General features: G+C 41.8%; 1 protein-coding gene across 3 annotated transcripts in view; it reads left to right on the forward strand.

The window, feature by feature from the left end:
* The window catches only part of LOC109868610 (cytospin-A), a 42250-nt gene extending 34889 nt beyond the window's left edge, over positions 1–7361 (forward strand). For 2 of the 3 annotated variants that reach the window (XM_031802533.1, XM_020458293.2), the window contains exons 13-15: positions 2882–2998; positions 3100–3159; positions 4201–7361. In XM_031802533.1, coding sequence (XP_031658393.1) covers positions 2882–2998; positions 3100–3159; positions 4201–4290 — 267 coding nt within the window. In that variant the 3' untranslated portion in view covers positions 4291–7361. The remainder of the gene's footprint in view (positions 1–2881; positions 2999–3099; positions 3160–4200) is intronic. The other variant, XM_031802534.1, reaches the window with a different exon arrangement.
* Positions 7362–14128: the final 6767 nt, after the last annotated feature.

A 14128-nucleotide genomic window follows, 5' to 3' on the forward strand; every position in this document is an offset into this window, starting at 1 on the left:
AGCTAGGAACAGCAAGCTAGCTAAATAGGACAAATTAGCTAGCAAGTGCAAGCTAACTAGCTAAATTGCCATAAATGTTTAATGCTTTTCGACCTGTTCCCAAATGAATGCAATTGGTTCAGAGTTTGTTTTGATATTATAACCTGCGTGTCATGATCGCGTTTGGTGTAGGGGGTCAAAATACATTTATGCACGATGGTGCGCACACGCGCGCGCAGCCGGTTTGGTGGATTGCTGCAGAGATAGTTGTCTTCTGGAAGGTTCTCCTATCTCCACAGAGGAACTCTGGATCTCTGTCAGAGTGACCATCGGGTTCTTGGTCACCTCCCTGACCAAGGCCTTTCTCCCCTGATTGCTCAGTTTGGCTGGGCGGCCAGCTTTAGGAAGAGTCTTGGTGGTTCCAAACTTCCATTTAAGAATAATGGAGGCCATTGTGATCTTGGGGACCTTCAATGTTGCAGAAATGTTTTTGTACGCTTCCCCAGATCTGTGCCTCGACACAATCCTGTCTCGGAGGTCTTACGGACAATTCCTTCGACCTCATGGCTTGGTTTTTGCTCTGACATGCACTATCAACCTTGGACATTATAGAGACAGGCGTGTGCCTTTCCAAATCATGTCCAATCAATTTAATTTACTACAGGAGGACTCCAAGTTGTAGAAACATCTCAAGGATAATCAATGGAAACAGGATGCACCTGAGCTCAGTTTGGAGTCTCATAGTAAGGGGTCTGAATACTGATGTATTTCTTGTTTTTATTTGTAGTACATTTTCAAATAATTTCTAAACCTGTTTTTGCATTGTCATTATGGGGTATTGTGTGTAGATCAATGAGGATTTGTTTTATTTAATCCATTTTAGAATAAGGCTGTAACATAACACAAAGCAGAGAAAGTCAAGGGGTCTGAATACTTTCCAAATACACTGTAGTGGGCTGACTACAAAGCCATTTATAGTCATGGAACAAGAATAAGTCTCTTTCCACAGCACTTTCTAGAGAGACACACACACATAGTATTTGGACGCACGTGAGGTGTGTGTGTGTGTGTGTGCATCCCAATTGAAGGGCATCCATCCGTGTGGCACATTAAAAAGGTTAAGCCAACCGAACATGAATCCCCCCTACCTACCGTACCTGGTCATAACAACAGGGCTATAAAGGCCCAGACACACACACACACACACACACACACACACACACACACACACACACACACACACACAGTCGGCCCTAAATAGCTTCCCGTTGTATATTATGTGGGTTAGAGAGGGGAGCCGTGGGATGCAAGTCGATGGAGATAAACTTGTCCACTAAGCAAACACATAGTGATAAAGTAGTGAAGCTAATACAATGGACTCTCTCACTTGAGTGCAAGTTAGTGTGAAGAAACACTAGTGTGCTAAAACTAGTACGTTCTAACACTTTGAAAGACCACAGTTTGCATCATCTACTGTTGACAGCTGTTGGGGATGACATGGTGAAACATAAGAATGGCCTCGGGCTCAGTGTTTCCTCTGCAGTCTTTTGTGGCGCTGCGCCGTGGCTAAATGACAGCCGCACTGTTTCACTATGCTTTTATTCATCTAGAAAGAGGGCAATATTTTATTAATGTAGTAGTGTTTTCCGCTAGAAAGCTATGACCTTTGGCTTTCTGCTGGAATTGTTTATTTATATTGGAGAAAAACACTTTCCAACCCATACGATCTAGTACTCAATAAGAGTATAATAATACATAAACAAATAGGATGGTATGATAAAACAAAAATTGTGAATGAATAAGCCTTTTTATTCTTTATTCTTTATTATATATATAAATAATCTGTTTTAGGAACATCTACCCCAAATATTTCACCCTCTTTATTACTTTACCAATGACATTAGTGATAGTCAAACATCTGTTACATTTCTGAACGTCTCAATCAACATTTGGGACACTGTGACTGCATGCGACGTAAAACATCATGAATAAAAAAACAGACAACCCCTTAGTAGAATAGTTTGTCTATTTCCTAGCCGGCTTGTTGTTGTGTGTTCTACGCAAGATACATATTCCTCAAGGTGTATTCAAGTTGCGAGTGTCATAGGGAAGGAAACATGCTTTCTGACCTGCAGTCAATAAACATCTATTCTTAATCCCATCACGGGACAGAAGACGTTTTAATGGTCATCGTTAGAAAGAGGAATCTCAGCTTTCCACTTCTAAATATGCTCAAACTTCACAATTTAGCAGCATCATGGTTAAGCATGTTATACCGCTCCGCAATTCGCCATGAGTGCGAAGGGGAGAGTGAGGCTAAATGTAACAGGTCAATTATAGGGTAACTTGGGGGGTAAAATTGTGATGAGACCGATGCATATTTTGAGTTGAGCAAGAGTAGTGGTAAGCAGGGAAAGTGTTGCAGGGGAAAATGGTGACATGAAGGGGTAACTCAATATTAGGACAGTGTTCCTAATGTTTGGAATTCTGTGCATATGCACTGTTTTGGGACAAAATGTATCAATTTGATGCTAACTAGTTCAAATATCATATTTGGGATCTACCTAATAATAGGGTAAATGCAGGTGGGGAACCCAATGCTTCAGCCTATTTATTTATAGCCACTATGCTGCATCAGCTGGGCTACAGGTGACAATGCTTTTTGCTAATAGCATACCTTATAATATGGACTGTGCATAGGCTATATTCATGCCATGGTCCAACATGTTAAAATCATTTTACCAATATGTTGTTAGACACATTTCTGGAGTTGGAAATTCTATTTTAGATGGAGTCAGCAAAACAACCTCTTCTCCAACTGCTACACATTCTGTAGAGGAAACACTGCTAGGGCTGCTATTAGAGGGCCTTTAGTGTTATGCTCTTTCTCTCCTCTCTCCAGAACATTGATATCACCAACTTCAGCAGCAGCTGGAACGACGGGCTGGCCTTCTGTGCTGTTCTCCACACCTACCTGCCTGCCCACATTCCCTACCTGGAGCTCTCCAGCCAGGACAAGGTGAGATGGACCCCCTCAGTCCACTGACCAGAAGGTTCTTAGTGTGGAAATTATATACATGTAGTTCGTTCATCAAATGTATTTTCTCCCTTTTCCTTCAGAAGCGAAATTTCACACTGGCTTTCCAGGCCGCTGAAAGTGTCGGGATCAAGTCCTCATTGGTTGGTGTCCGAGCTAAAATGAACTGATATTTGACTACCACTCAAAAGTGTAGAATGAAATGACCAAGATGCTTTATATGGCTGGAGGGGTGAGAGACATGTTCCCATATCCCTTCCTCCCCTTTGTAAGGCTGGACTAGAAAGACTAGGCAACAGAAAGACAGGGCTGATTATATAGTTCAGCAGCAATGCACACCAACAGTACATAGATTGGCTGGCTGTAGCCAATAAAATAAGATGTGCTCATGACAAGCAGCTACAGCTGACTTAAGAGCAGTGTCACACCAAGGCCAGTTGATTTCATCTTAACAAGAGACAGACTGGGTTTCATTTGTGGGTGATCCACTCCAGAGTGCCGACGGAGGGGGAGGAGATTTACTACTGAAACAAAAGACACTTTCACTCTGCGTCTTGCCTCTTGTCAATTTTACAACCCTTTAGATATTAAATTATAATTTAGCTTTATTTTTACAACCAAATCTATATTTGTGATGTAAATGGCATGTTACAGAAGGGTCCCGGCACATTTTTTGAGGAACTTAACCTAACCCGTGATTCAGTACAGGGGCTCTGAATAAACATGAACAAATAATCCAAAAACCACCAAAATACCTCCTTTCAGAAACAGAAAAGCTCTCAGTATAGTGATGCGGGTGTTTAGATGTTGTACACCAAATTGTCATTCCGAACATTATCCACAACATTCTATTCCATTTTGTTTTGACTTGAGCGATACATCTCCGTCCGTTCTAGCATGGAGAATAGAACAGGCTCGAGTCGCACATATGGAATATAACATTGCGGATGAAGTTTGGAATGACACAATTCTCCTTTAAGAAGATGCAGTAACACCTCGCAACCTTTCTCTGGTGGAAGGTATTGTGATGTGTGACTCCTAGGTCAGAACTTTATTCCTCACGGTCTCTCACTGACAATATTCTAAACACACAATTTGCAGCGAAAGAAAGTATGCAGTGTGATGTGCATTTTGTACTGCAATACATCTAACATGTCTCTCTTTTGTCTTTCTTTCTCTCTCAGGACATTGGAGAGATGGTGCACACAGAGAGGCCTGACTGGCAGAGTGTGATGACCTACGTCACTGCCATCTACAAGTACTTTGAGACGTGACCCATCTTCAAGCCTGAACACCTCGCTTGATTGAATTCTTCAGACTAGGCTGTGGATAGACTGAGGCCATGAGTATTAGACAATGTGTTGAACTGTCCTTCAACTTTCCCTGGGTTAGTGACTTCCTGTATACTCAAGTCTTCTGGCCTCTTGACCCCAGTCCTATGTGAACTCTGTGCTGCAGTAGCCTACACCATCATTACCTCCAACGTTACACTGTAGTTCATGTTTAGCTAGCTGAAACAATAATGTGTGTATGGTTTTGGATTTGGAATACTGCCAAGAACAGGATTGCCTTTTGTAAATGCCTTTGGCTTTGTCCATTTTGTCGCTAAGCTCAATGACTTGAGGGTAAGGGTGATTTACCTGACTGACAGAGGGTCCAGCCTAACTATAGGTGTTCTAACTGGGCTGTTTTAGCCCATATTTATTCCAAAGAGATAATAACTTCATACGAATCAATGCCATGTTTGTCTCTTGTTTTTGCCAATTATGACAATGAGCATTGACCCATTAGGAATATTAATAATACCTAGGACTTCTAGTGCTTTTTGAAGGACCCAAAGTCAGAGTTCAATCGCATTGACGTCTTTTCCGCCATTTATTATTTCTCAGTCCATTGTGTCCAAACTCTGTAAGCGTGATGGTTGGCCACCACGGCCAGTCTCTGGTTTTACAGTGAGGTACCTGTAGCACACCCATTCATAAATAGGCTGAACAACACAGGGAGCTGGCCTGATAAGCTAACAGTTTGGGCATTAAGGTAAAACCACCACTTACTGTTCAGCAAATCCTCCCTGGTTTCAAAGCACAACGGGATGTGAGGCTCTTACTAAAATGGAATGCGTTTAAACCTTCATCAATGCCATAAAAACCACAAGGTTTCAAAGCCATTGAGTGTACTACACACAGTAAAGCCCCTTCCTCCAGCATAGGAAATCATATTAGCGATGAATGTTCCCACACATGGGAAAAGCTTACAATCGTCATTTGCTTTGAAGTAGTTAAATAAGTACGTATGAGAACTTATGAGTTGTGTTTTTGGTACATTGGAATATTCTCCTTATACTGAGATACCATGTGAATATTTCATAACATTTTGTTGTTGCTCATAAAGGCATCTGATAAGGTTTCCACAGCTAAGATGAGCTACAGTCATTTAAATGGTACTAGTCATTGCCAGGAATCAAGGCTAATAGACAGTGTATAGAACATTAGGAACACCTTCCCTCGGAATAGCCTCAATTCATCGGACTCTTCCATGTTACAATGGAGCCCACAGTTGTGTGAAGTTATATACACGGGAAACTGTTGAGAAAAATCCAGCAGTGTTGCAGTTCTTGACACAAAACAGTACAGTGTGCCTGGCACCTACCACCATACCCTGTTCAAAGGCAGTCAAATATTTTGTCTTGCCCATTCACCCTCTGAATGGCACACACACAATCCATGTCTTAATTGTGTCGAGGCTTAAAAATCTTTTTAACCCGTCTCCCCTTCCTCTACACCAATTGAAGTGGATTTAACAGGTGACATCAATAAGGGATCATAGCTTTCCCTTGGATCCACCTGATCAGTCTATGACATGGAAAGAGCAGGTGTTCTTAATGTTTTGTACACTCGGTGTAATGTAAACCTTCCAGTTAGGGTAAGTCGGTGTAACACGCACCCTGCCTGTACATCTTACAGGAACCACTTCATGTCACAATCTTTCCCCAACACTTTCACTGGTTGCCACTGTTTCTCAACAAAAAAAGGTATATCTGTCTCATCACAGAGTGATTCTGAGGTAGGGTGACGTTTTACCCCCCAAGTTACCCGACAATTGATCTGTTCCATTTTGTCTCACACTCCCCTATGTACTCATGGCGAATTGCGGAGCGGTGTAACTACTTACACGGAACACTATTTTCATGATTTTGTTAGGACACTGGTCATGTTTTGGTTAAGTTGGTGTTATGATTTCTACAGTTCCCGGTTTGCACCTTGTCATATGTTATCTGATGGAAATGGACTCGTTCATAAATAAGAGAATTGGGCTACATTATAAAGGTCACTGATGTCTCGCTGTAATATGAATTGGATCAAACGTAGACTGAGCATAGCTAGAGCTTGTTATGTACTGTATGGGAACACTTCTCAAAGTAAAGAGTTGCCAGTCTGTCCTAGCTAACAGTAGGCAGGATGCCAATGTATTCTTATTTCCTTCTCTCCTTTTATAGCTCCACTCTGTTTAGTCAATGATTTAAAGACATGCTCTGGTACTTTTGTGACTAATCCCGCTTTGGGCTGGATGTGTCAGTGTAGTTCATACATAATCTATGAGCTGAATTACTGTCTTACCTCAATTAACCACGAAATCCGTTGTTTGAAAGTGACTGATTTCTAAAAGCTGTGCTGTCATTCTCCCCCCCCCCCCCCCCCTACATTTCCTCCCATGTGGGCCAGCACCCTAGCAATTCAGGTTCCAGCCAATGAGATTCAGCCCCTTGCCATTTTAAATGACAGCTAGCAAGAATCACACAGCAGAGCGAGAACGAGAGAAATGACGTGGTGCACAATCTGCCGACGTGATGTAGTAAGCAATTTTCGGGGACCACTTTTGGCTCGTGGGTGCTACTTTTAGAACTACTGGCTAAAAAGTACCGGAGAATCCCTTTAAGGTACCTGGGCTCATTTGACCATGGTTGAGCCTCCCAACTACTCGTGTCAGAGGACCATTGAGTTAAAAGCATTCCCAAGTACAAACTGGGTTGAATTAACAGTTGTCCTCAATGTAAAGTTAACACTACTTGGCCGTTTTAACTTATTACGAAATTTAAAAAGTATTTGATGTTTTCTGAATGAGGTGAAAAGCATATTCAAAAAAAATTTAAGGGTGTTTTTTTATTCACTTTTGTGTGCGTTTGTGTGGAAGCTTGTATCTTGATGCAATACAGATGACTGCAGTTGAATTCACTGAATAACTTAAATAATATTTTCTTATTGTTCTTTTTTTAGACATCTGTAATCTATTATTGATTCCGTTTTTTAATTCCCCATTGCTAATAAACTGTCACACTGAAAGTTACATGCCTTACAGGCTTATTTGTATTTATAAAAAATGTCAGCTAGAATTGAGTTCTTTGCCACTTGAATACTTCTCTCTGAGACTACAAAGTAGAACGTTTGCTTTGCTCCAATGTAGATTAAAGCACTAGTTCTAATGCCACAGGCACCACATCCTATATCCACATACCCACATGGGTTGTTTGTGTGGGCTAGACCCTACACTTCTTTCCTCATCCGCCTTGCAAGGAAGTGGTTTGTAGTAAGTGTTGCTGCCTGTAAGGTTGCTGTCAACACTCTTGTAACAAGATTGCAGTCATCTTGGTACACAAGTTGACAATTATTTTACTGTCTTTCTCTTTCATGTTATTCAATTGTTACCATGCACCTGCAGCAAAGATATAGCTCAGATGTGCGAGTGCCTTTTGAATCACTGTCTATGGTAGAATTAGCTGATTAGCATTTCATTTGGGGGGGAGGGGGTAAATACAGGTGAATATATTGTTAAAAGTCACATTGTCTGAGAGAGATTTACATGGTTATCAAAATGTCACGCCAGGATAAACCTACACGAAATACAGCCCTTATTTTAAGTACTTTTTCAAATGTTGTTGGAAAAACTATTTGAACCATTTCCCTGTTTGACCGCTAGGTTTTATGGGTATTATGTCACCCCCACTGTGGGGCTCTATGCTTTTCAGCCATGATCAACCTGAACATGTCAATGTAATCTCCTCATCATTGACACTGATCCTGGTCACTTTAATAGAACAGACACACATCTGAGCTACCTCAACTCTGTTTTCAATTTCTTTGACACCTTTTAAATGTATTTTACCTTTATTTAACTAGGCAAGTCAATTAAGAACAAATTCTTATTTTCAATGCTGGCCTAGTGGGTTAACTGCCTTGTTCAGGGGCAGAACAACGCAACCTTTCCGTTGCAAGTCTAACGCTCTAACCACTAGGCTACCTGCCTGTTGATTGGCTCATTGAAGGTATCTCTCCCCAGCAATCACATAAAGTTCTGAGAACCATATGTTTCTTAAAGCTTGGTGAGTGTGTTTGTCATATAGTTATTTTACATACAACTTTCTGGGAATGGTGCAGGATAGTTGATTGGCTTTGGAAAATTCTCAGCACATTTAAGGAACTTGACAAAAAAAATGTTTTTTTTATTTTTATTACTTTAACAGAACGTTTCCTAAAAGTTCAAACATGGTTAAATTTCATTTATATGTTTGTAATGTTTTAGGAATGTTCTCATTGGTTTGACATTGGGAATGTTCTCAAATAGTTCAGAGAACCTTAAGAAACAACATTCTGTGGGATTTTCAGTACTTAAGCATAATGTTTCCGTTGGTTCTACTTAGTCATGTTCTCAAATTGTTCCGAGAACGTTAAGATAACGTTAGTAACGTTTAGAGAATGTTCTAAGAATGTTATCTAAAAACAAATATATTTGGATTTCAGCATCAACAAAATGCTCTAAGGAAATTAATTTATATCTGTCCTATCAGTGTTTTGGAGTTTTTTTTTTAAGTTGACCAAAAATAAGCTAGCAGTGTTACTGAAAGTCTTGACACATTCAGTGAATGTTTTAAGGATGTTATTCAAAAAAATCAAAATCTATAATTTCAGTTCTCAGAGCGTTAATGTTAAACCTCCCAGGAAAACGTTCAAGGAACCAGAGTAAAACGTTCTAAGAACCTCCCTGCAACCTAAAAAATAAACTTCCTGGAAGAGGTGACATTTTCACTTCTCTTCTCAGAACGTTTAAAAAAACTGTTTTAAGAGTCAGGAAACGTATGGGTTCGTTCCCACAACTAATGTTAAACCCAAAACATACTTTCCTACAACTTCCAAGGAACCAGATATGCTAGCTAGGTCTCCTCTTTGTTTCGAGACCAAACGAAACAGGTGACACATGCGCTTGTCTTCAGAACCACGCGCGCATGGATGAGAGGGCATGCTACTGCGTTTTCCTGTCCCAACTTCTGAGCGCATCTCAAGAGGAGATATTTTGTTTCTAATGTACATGTTAAAAATGTACAGTCATATCTTTTTTTTTTTCTTTTACAATATATAATTCCTATACTAACTTCTAACTTTTGAAGAAGATCGGATTATGTGAAGAATATGAGGACGCATGTAGCCTATGGAGAGAAGGTTTGAGAATATGTTGTGAATTTGCGTCAGTGGATATCATCTAATATGGCAAGACAAAAGAGCAAGTATTGTTTTTATTCTATTTTTTTAAAGAGTAATAAGAATAACTATTTGTTGTCGAGGCAAATATCCCCAATCTCAAAGTGTCTCTTAGGTCATTTGAGTGAAACACAAGTGTCTAAATTGTGAAAAGTTCAGAGTGTATTTTTGTGTCCTTTTAATTAGTTTTTTATACACAATTGTTTTGGTTATTTATGAACTTGTTCCCTCCCCTTTATATTAAAATCATGGTAAACAAAAATGTAACTAAGAAAATCGGGCTACAATAAGCTTCATAACTCAATTACCACAATAATACTTATAGAGTCCTACTCTTTGCATTCTTTCTGAATTGACTGAGCTGAAATGGAATTGAGCCCAATCTTGTCATCTATTAATATAAAAACAGGTTGATTATGTTAACATATTGGGAAACTTTATACTGAGAATGTCTATCATACTTATCACCTTGATATAGTACAGATGCCCATTGGTCACTTGTTTTGGCAGGGCCAGCTCTAGCCTTTAACCTTAACCCTTCCCATGGATCCCGAATAGCAGGGACCCATAAATTACCCTTGTTTGCTTGGCTTTGAGCTGTGTTTATGTCTCTATTGCTATCTGTGTCTGCACTTCAGGACATAGATGTAGTCAAGCTCCAATTCTCCTTTCATCAGCTTTTCAAATAGTGATATGGCCAACAGCAACAGTCCAGCTATTTGTTTTCACTCTCCTCTGTGGTGCCTAACTGGTGCTTTGATTGACAGGCCTGCAACAGAGTCTTTCCAAAGGATGTGCACGTGCTTATCTCTTCCTTCAAGGCGCTACACACACACAAAGAGACTAATGAAGACATTTTACAGACTCATTGGCTCACACGTACAAACACGATAAATGGACATACACTGAGTGACATTAGGAACAACACCTAATATTGAGTTGCACCCCTTTTTGCCCTCAGAACAGCCTCAATTCGTTGGGGCATGGACTCTACAATGTGCCGAAAGCCTTCCACAGGAATGCTGGCCCATGTTGACTCCAATGCTTCCAACAGTTGTGTCAAGTTGGCTGGATGTCCTTTGGGTGGTAAACCATTCTTGATACACACAGGAAACTGTTGAGTGTGAAAAACCCAGCACCATTGCAGTTCTTGACACACTCAAACCAGTGTACCTGGCACCTAATTACCATACCCTGTTCACAGGAATTAAATCTTATGTCTTGCCTATTCAGTCTGAATGACACACATACACAATCCATGTCTCAAGGCTTAAAAATCGAATTAAATAACCAATATTGATAACCATCTACAGTGCCTTCAGAAAGTATTGATATTCCTTGATTTATTCCAAAACATATTCAATTTGTTTGAAATCTTACCCATCTACACACAATACCCAATAATGATAATGTGAAAACATGTTTTTTTGTAATTTTTTGCTAATATATTGAAAATGAAATACAGTCAAAACATGTTAGAATTATCTCTGGCAGAGATTACTGTAACGGTTCTCTTGTGGTGAAGGAGAGTCGGACCAAAATGCGGCGTGTAGATTGCGATCCATGTTTAATAAACAAACGTAAAACACGAATCAATACAAACACTACAAAAACAAAGAACGTAATGAACGTAACGAAAACCGAAACAGCCTATATCTGGTGCAAACACAAAGACAGGAAAAATCACCCACAAAACACTCAAAGAATATGGCTGCCTAAATATGGTTCCCAATCAGAGACAACGATAAACACCTGCCTCTGATTGAGAACCACTCCAGACAGCCATAGACTTTGCTAGATACCTCCACTAAGCCACACACCCAATAACTAACAAAACCCCAAGACAAAACACACCACAATAAACCCATGTCACACCCCGGCCTGACCAAATAAATAAAGACAAACACAATAATACTTCGACCAGGGCGTGACAGAACCCCTCCCCCCTAAGGTGCGGACTCCCGGACGCACCTCAAAACAATAGGGAGGGTCTGGGTGGGCGTCTCTCCATGGTGGCGGCTCCGGCGCGGGACGTAGGCCCCACTCTATCAATGTCCTAGTCCCTCCTCCTCGCGTCCTAGGATAGTCCACCTTCGCCGCCGACCATGGCCTAGTAGTCCTCACCCAGAATCCCACTGGACTGAGGGGCAGCTCGGGACTGAGGGACAGCTCGGGACTAAAGCAGTTCAGCACTGAGGGGAGGCTCAGCACTGAGGGGAGGCTCAGCACTGAGGGGAGGCTCAGCACTGAGGGGAGGCTCAGCACTGAGGGGAGGCTCAGCACTGAGGGGAGGCTCAGCACTGAGGGGAGGCTCAGCACTGAGGGGAGGCTCAGCACTGAGAGGAGGCTCAGCACTGAGAGGAGGCTCAGCACTGAGAGGAGGCTCAGCACTGAGAGGAGGCTCAGCACTGAGAGGAGGCTCAGGCAGGTAGTTAGATCCGGCAGATCCTGGCTGGCTGGTGGTTCTGGCAGATCCTGGCTGACTGGCGGATCTGGAAGAGTCTGGTTGACTGGCGGATCTGGAAGAGTCTGGTTGACTGGCGGATCTGGAAGAGTCTGGTTGACTGGCGGATCTGGAAGAGTCTGGTTGACTGGCGGATCTGGAAGAGTCTGGTTGACTGGCGGATCTGGAAGAGTCTGGTTGACTGGCGGATCTGGAAGAGTCTGGTTGACTGGCGGATCTGGAAGAGTCTGGTTGACTGGCGGATCTGGAAGAGTCTGGTTGACTGGCGGATCTGGAAGAGTCTGGTTGACTGGCGGATCTGGAAGAGTCTGGTTGACTGGCGGATCTGGAAGAGTCTGGCTGACTGGCGGATCCTGGCAGACTGGCGGATCCTGGCAGACTGACGGATCTGGCTGCTCCACGCTGACTGGCGGCTCTGGCTGCTCCACGCTGACTGGCGGCTCTGGCTGCTCCACGCTGACTGGCGGCTCTAGCTGCTCCACGCTGACTGGCGGCTCTAGCTGCTCCACGTAGGCTGACAGCTCTTGCGGCTTCTTACAGACTGGCAGCTCCTTGCAGACTTAGCATTATAAATATTCACTTACCTTTGATGAGCTTCATCAGAATGCACTCCCAGGAATCCCAGCTGCACAATAAATGTTTGATAAAGTTCATAATTTATGTCCAAATATAGCTTATTTTGTTAGGGCATTTGGTAAACAAATCCAAGTGCGCGTGCAGGTCCAGCTGAATGTCGTACGAAAAGTTCAGAAAGTTCCATTACAGCCCGTAGAAACTTGTCAAACTTTAAGATGTTTTTATTATACATCTTCAATAATGTTCCAACCGGAGAATTCCTATGTCTGTAGAAAAGCAATGGAAGGAGAGCTAACTCTCTCGTGACCGCGCATCACGCGCCTGTGGCACTCTGCCAGACACCTGGCTCAATCCCCTCTCATTCATCCCCCCTTCATAGTAGAAGCCTCAAACACAGTTCTAAAGACTGTTGACACCTAGTGGAAGTGCAATATGACCCCATTTACACTGTATATTGGAATGGTAAAGAGTTGAAAAACTACAAACCTCAGATTTCCCACTTCCTGGTTGGATTTTTCTCAGGTTTTCGCCTGCCATATGAGTTCTTTTATACTCATAGACATCATTCAAACAGTTTTAGAAACTTCAGAGTGTTTTATATCCAATACTACTAATAATATTCATATATTAGCTTCTGAGACAGAGTAGCATGCAGATTACTCTGGGCACCTCATTCATCCAAGCTACTCAATACTGTCCCCTGTCACCAAGAAACTCATTAACCAAGAAATGTTAACTCATTGTTTTTATTGAGTTTCTATTTCCCAAATGGACTCAAAAAATATCAGAATGTCGATTTTACAACAGTCACTAATTAATTAATTTCCTCTACAGTCTCATTCTGAACGTCGCATAATTCGGGAATCTGCACAAACCCGAGTCCCACCACTGAGTTCGTACCACACCAATTTTAGTTGATTATTTATTTACTAGAAAGCTAAAATGATAATAAAAGATACACATACACAGAAACACAGTCTAGGCTATTGATTATAACTTTCACACTATGGCACGTGTTAACCAAAATGGGGATTTAAAAGAGAGAGAAAAAGAGAAAGTACACAAGAGAAATATACATTTGGGTGCATTTGTCAGCTATGCTTATTTTAACTCTAGCTTTGCCCCGAACCGCCGCTCTTATGGGTCATAATATAATGATGTAATTACGTGTTGAAGGTCTCCGGTGGGAGTCTTCGCGTGGACCGTTTAGGCTTCTCAATAACGCACTTTTCTAGTGCAACTCTGGTTGTCCTCACGATGTCAGTGTCCTTTTGGCTTAGTGGTCTGATTCCTCGCCTTTGTTCTGAAAGGGGTCTTCTGAGGACAGCCAGTCCTGTAGCTCAGGGCTCACAGATGGGGAGTGGAGCCCGGGTGTTCCGATTTGAATTCACCCGCCTAGACGCAGCTACTCATCCGTAGCATGGGTGGAAAAGGGTTCCTTTGTCTTCAACATCGTGTTGCGTTTCGGGTTCGTTGACTACTCAGACCTTGGCTGCAGCTCGGGTCACCTAGTCTGATGTGTTAACTTTTAACTCGCATGTC

This window comes from Oncorhynchus kisutch, linkage group LG23, assembly GCF_002021735.2.
Source record: "Oncorhynchus kisutch isolate 150728-3 linkage group LG23, Okis_V2, whole genome shotgun sequence".
Classification (NCBI taxonomy): domain Eukaryota; kingdom Metazoa; phylum Chordata; class Actinopteri; order Salmoniformes; family Salmonidae; genus Oncorhynchus; species Oncorhynchus kisutch.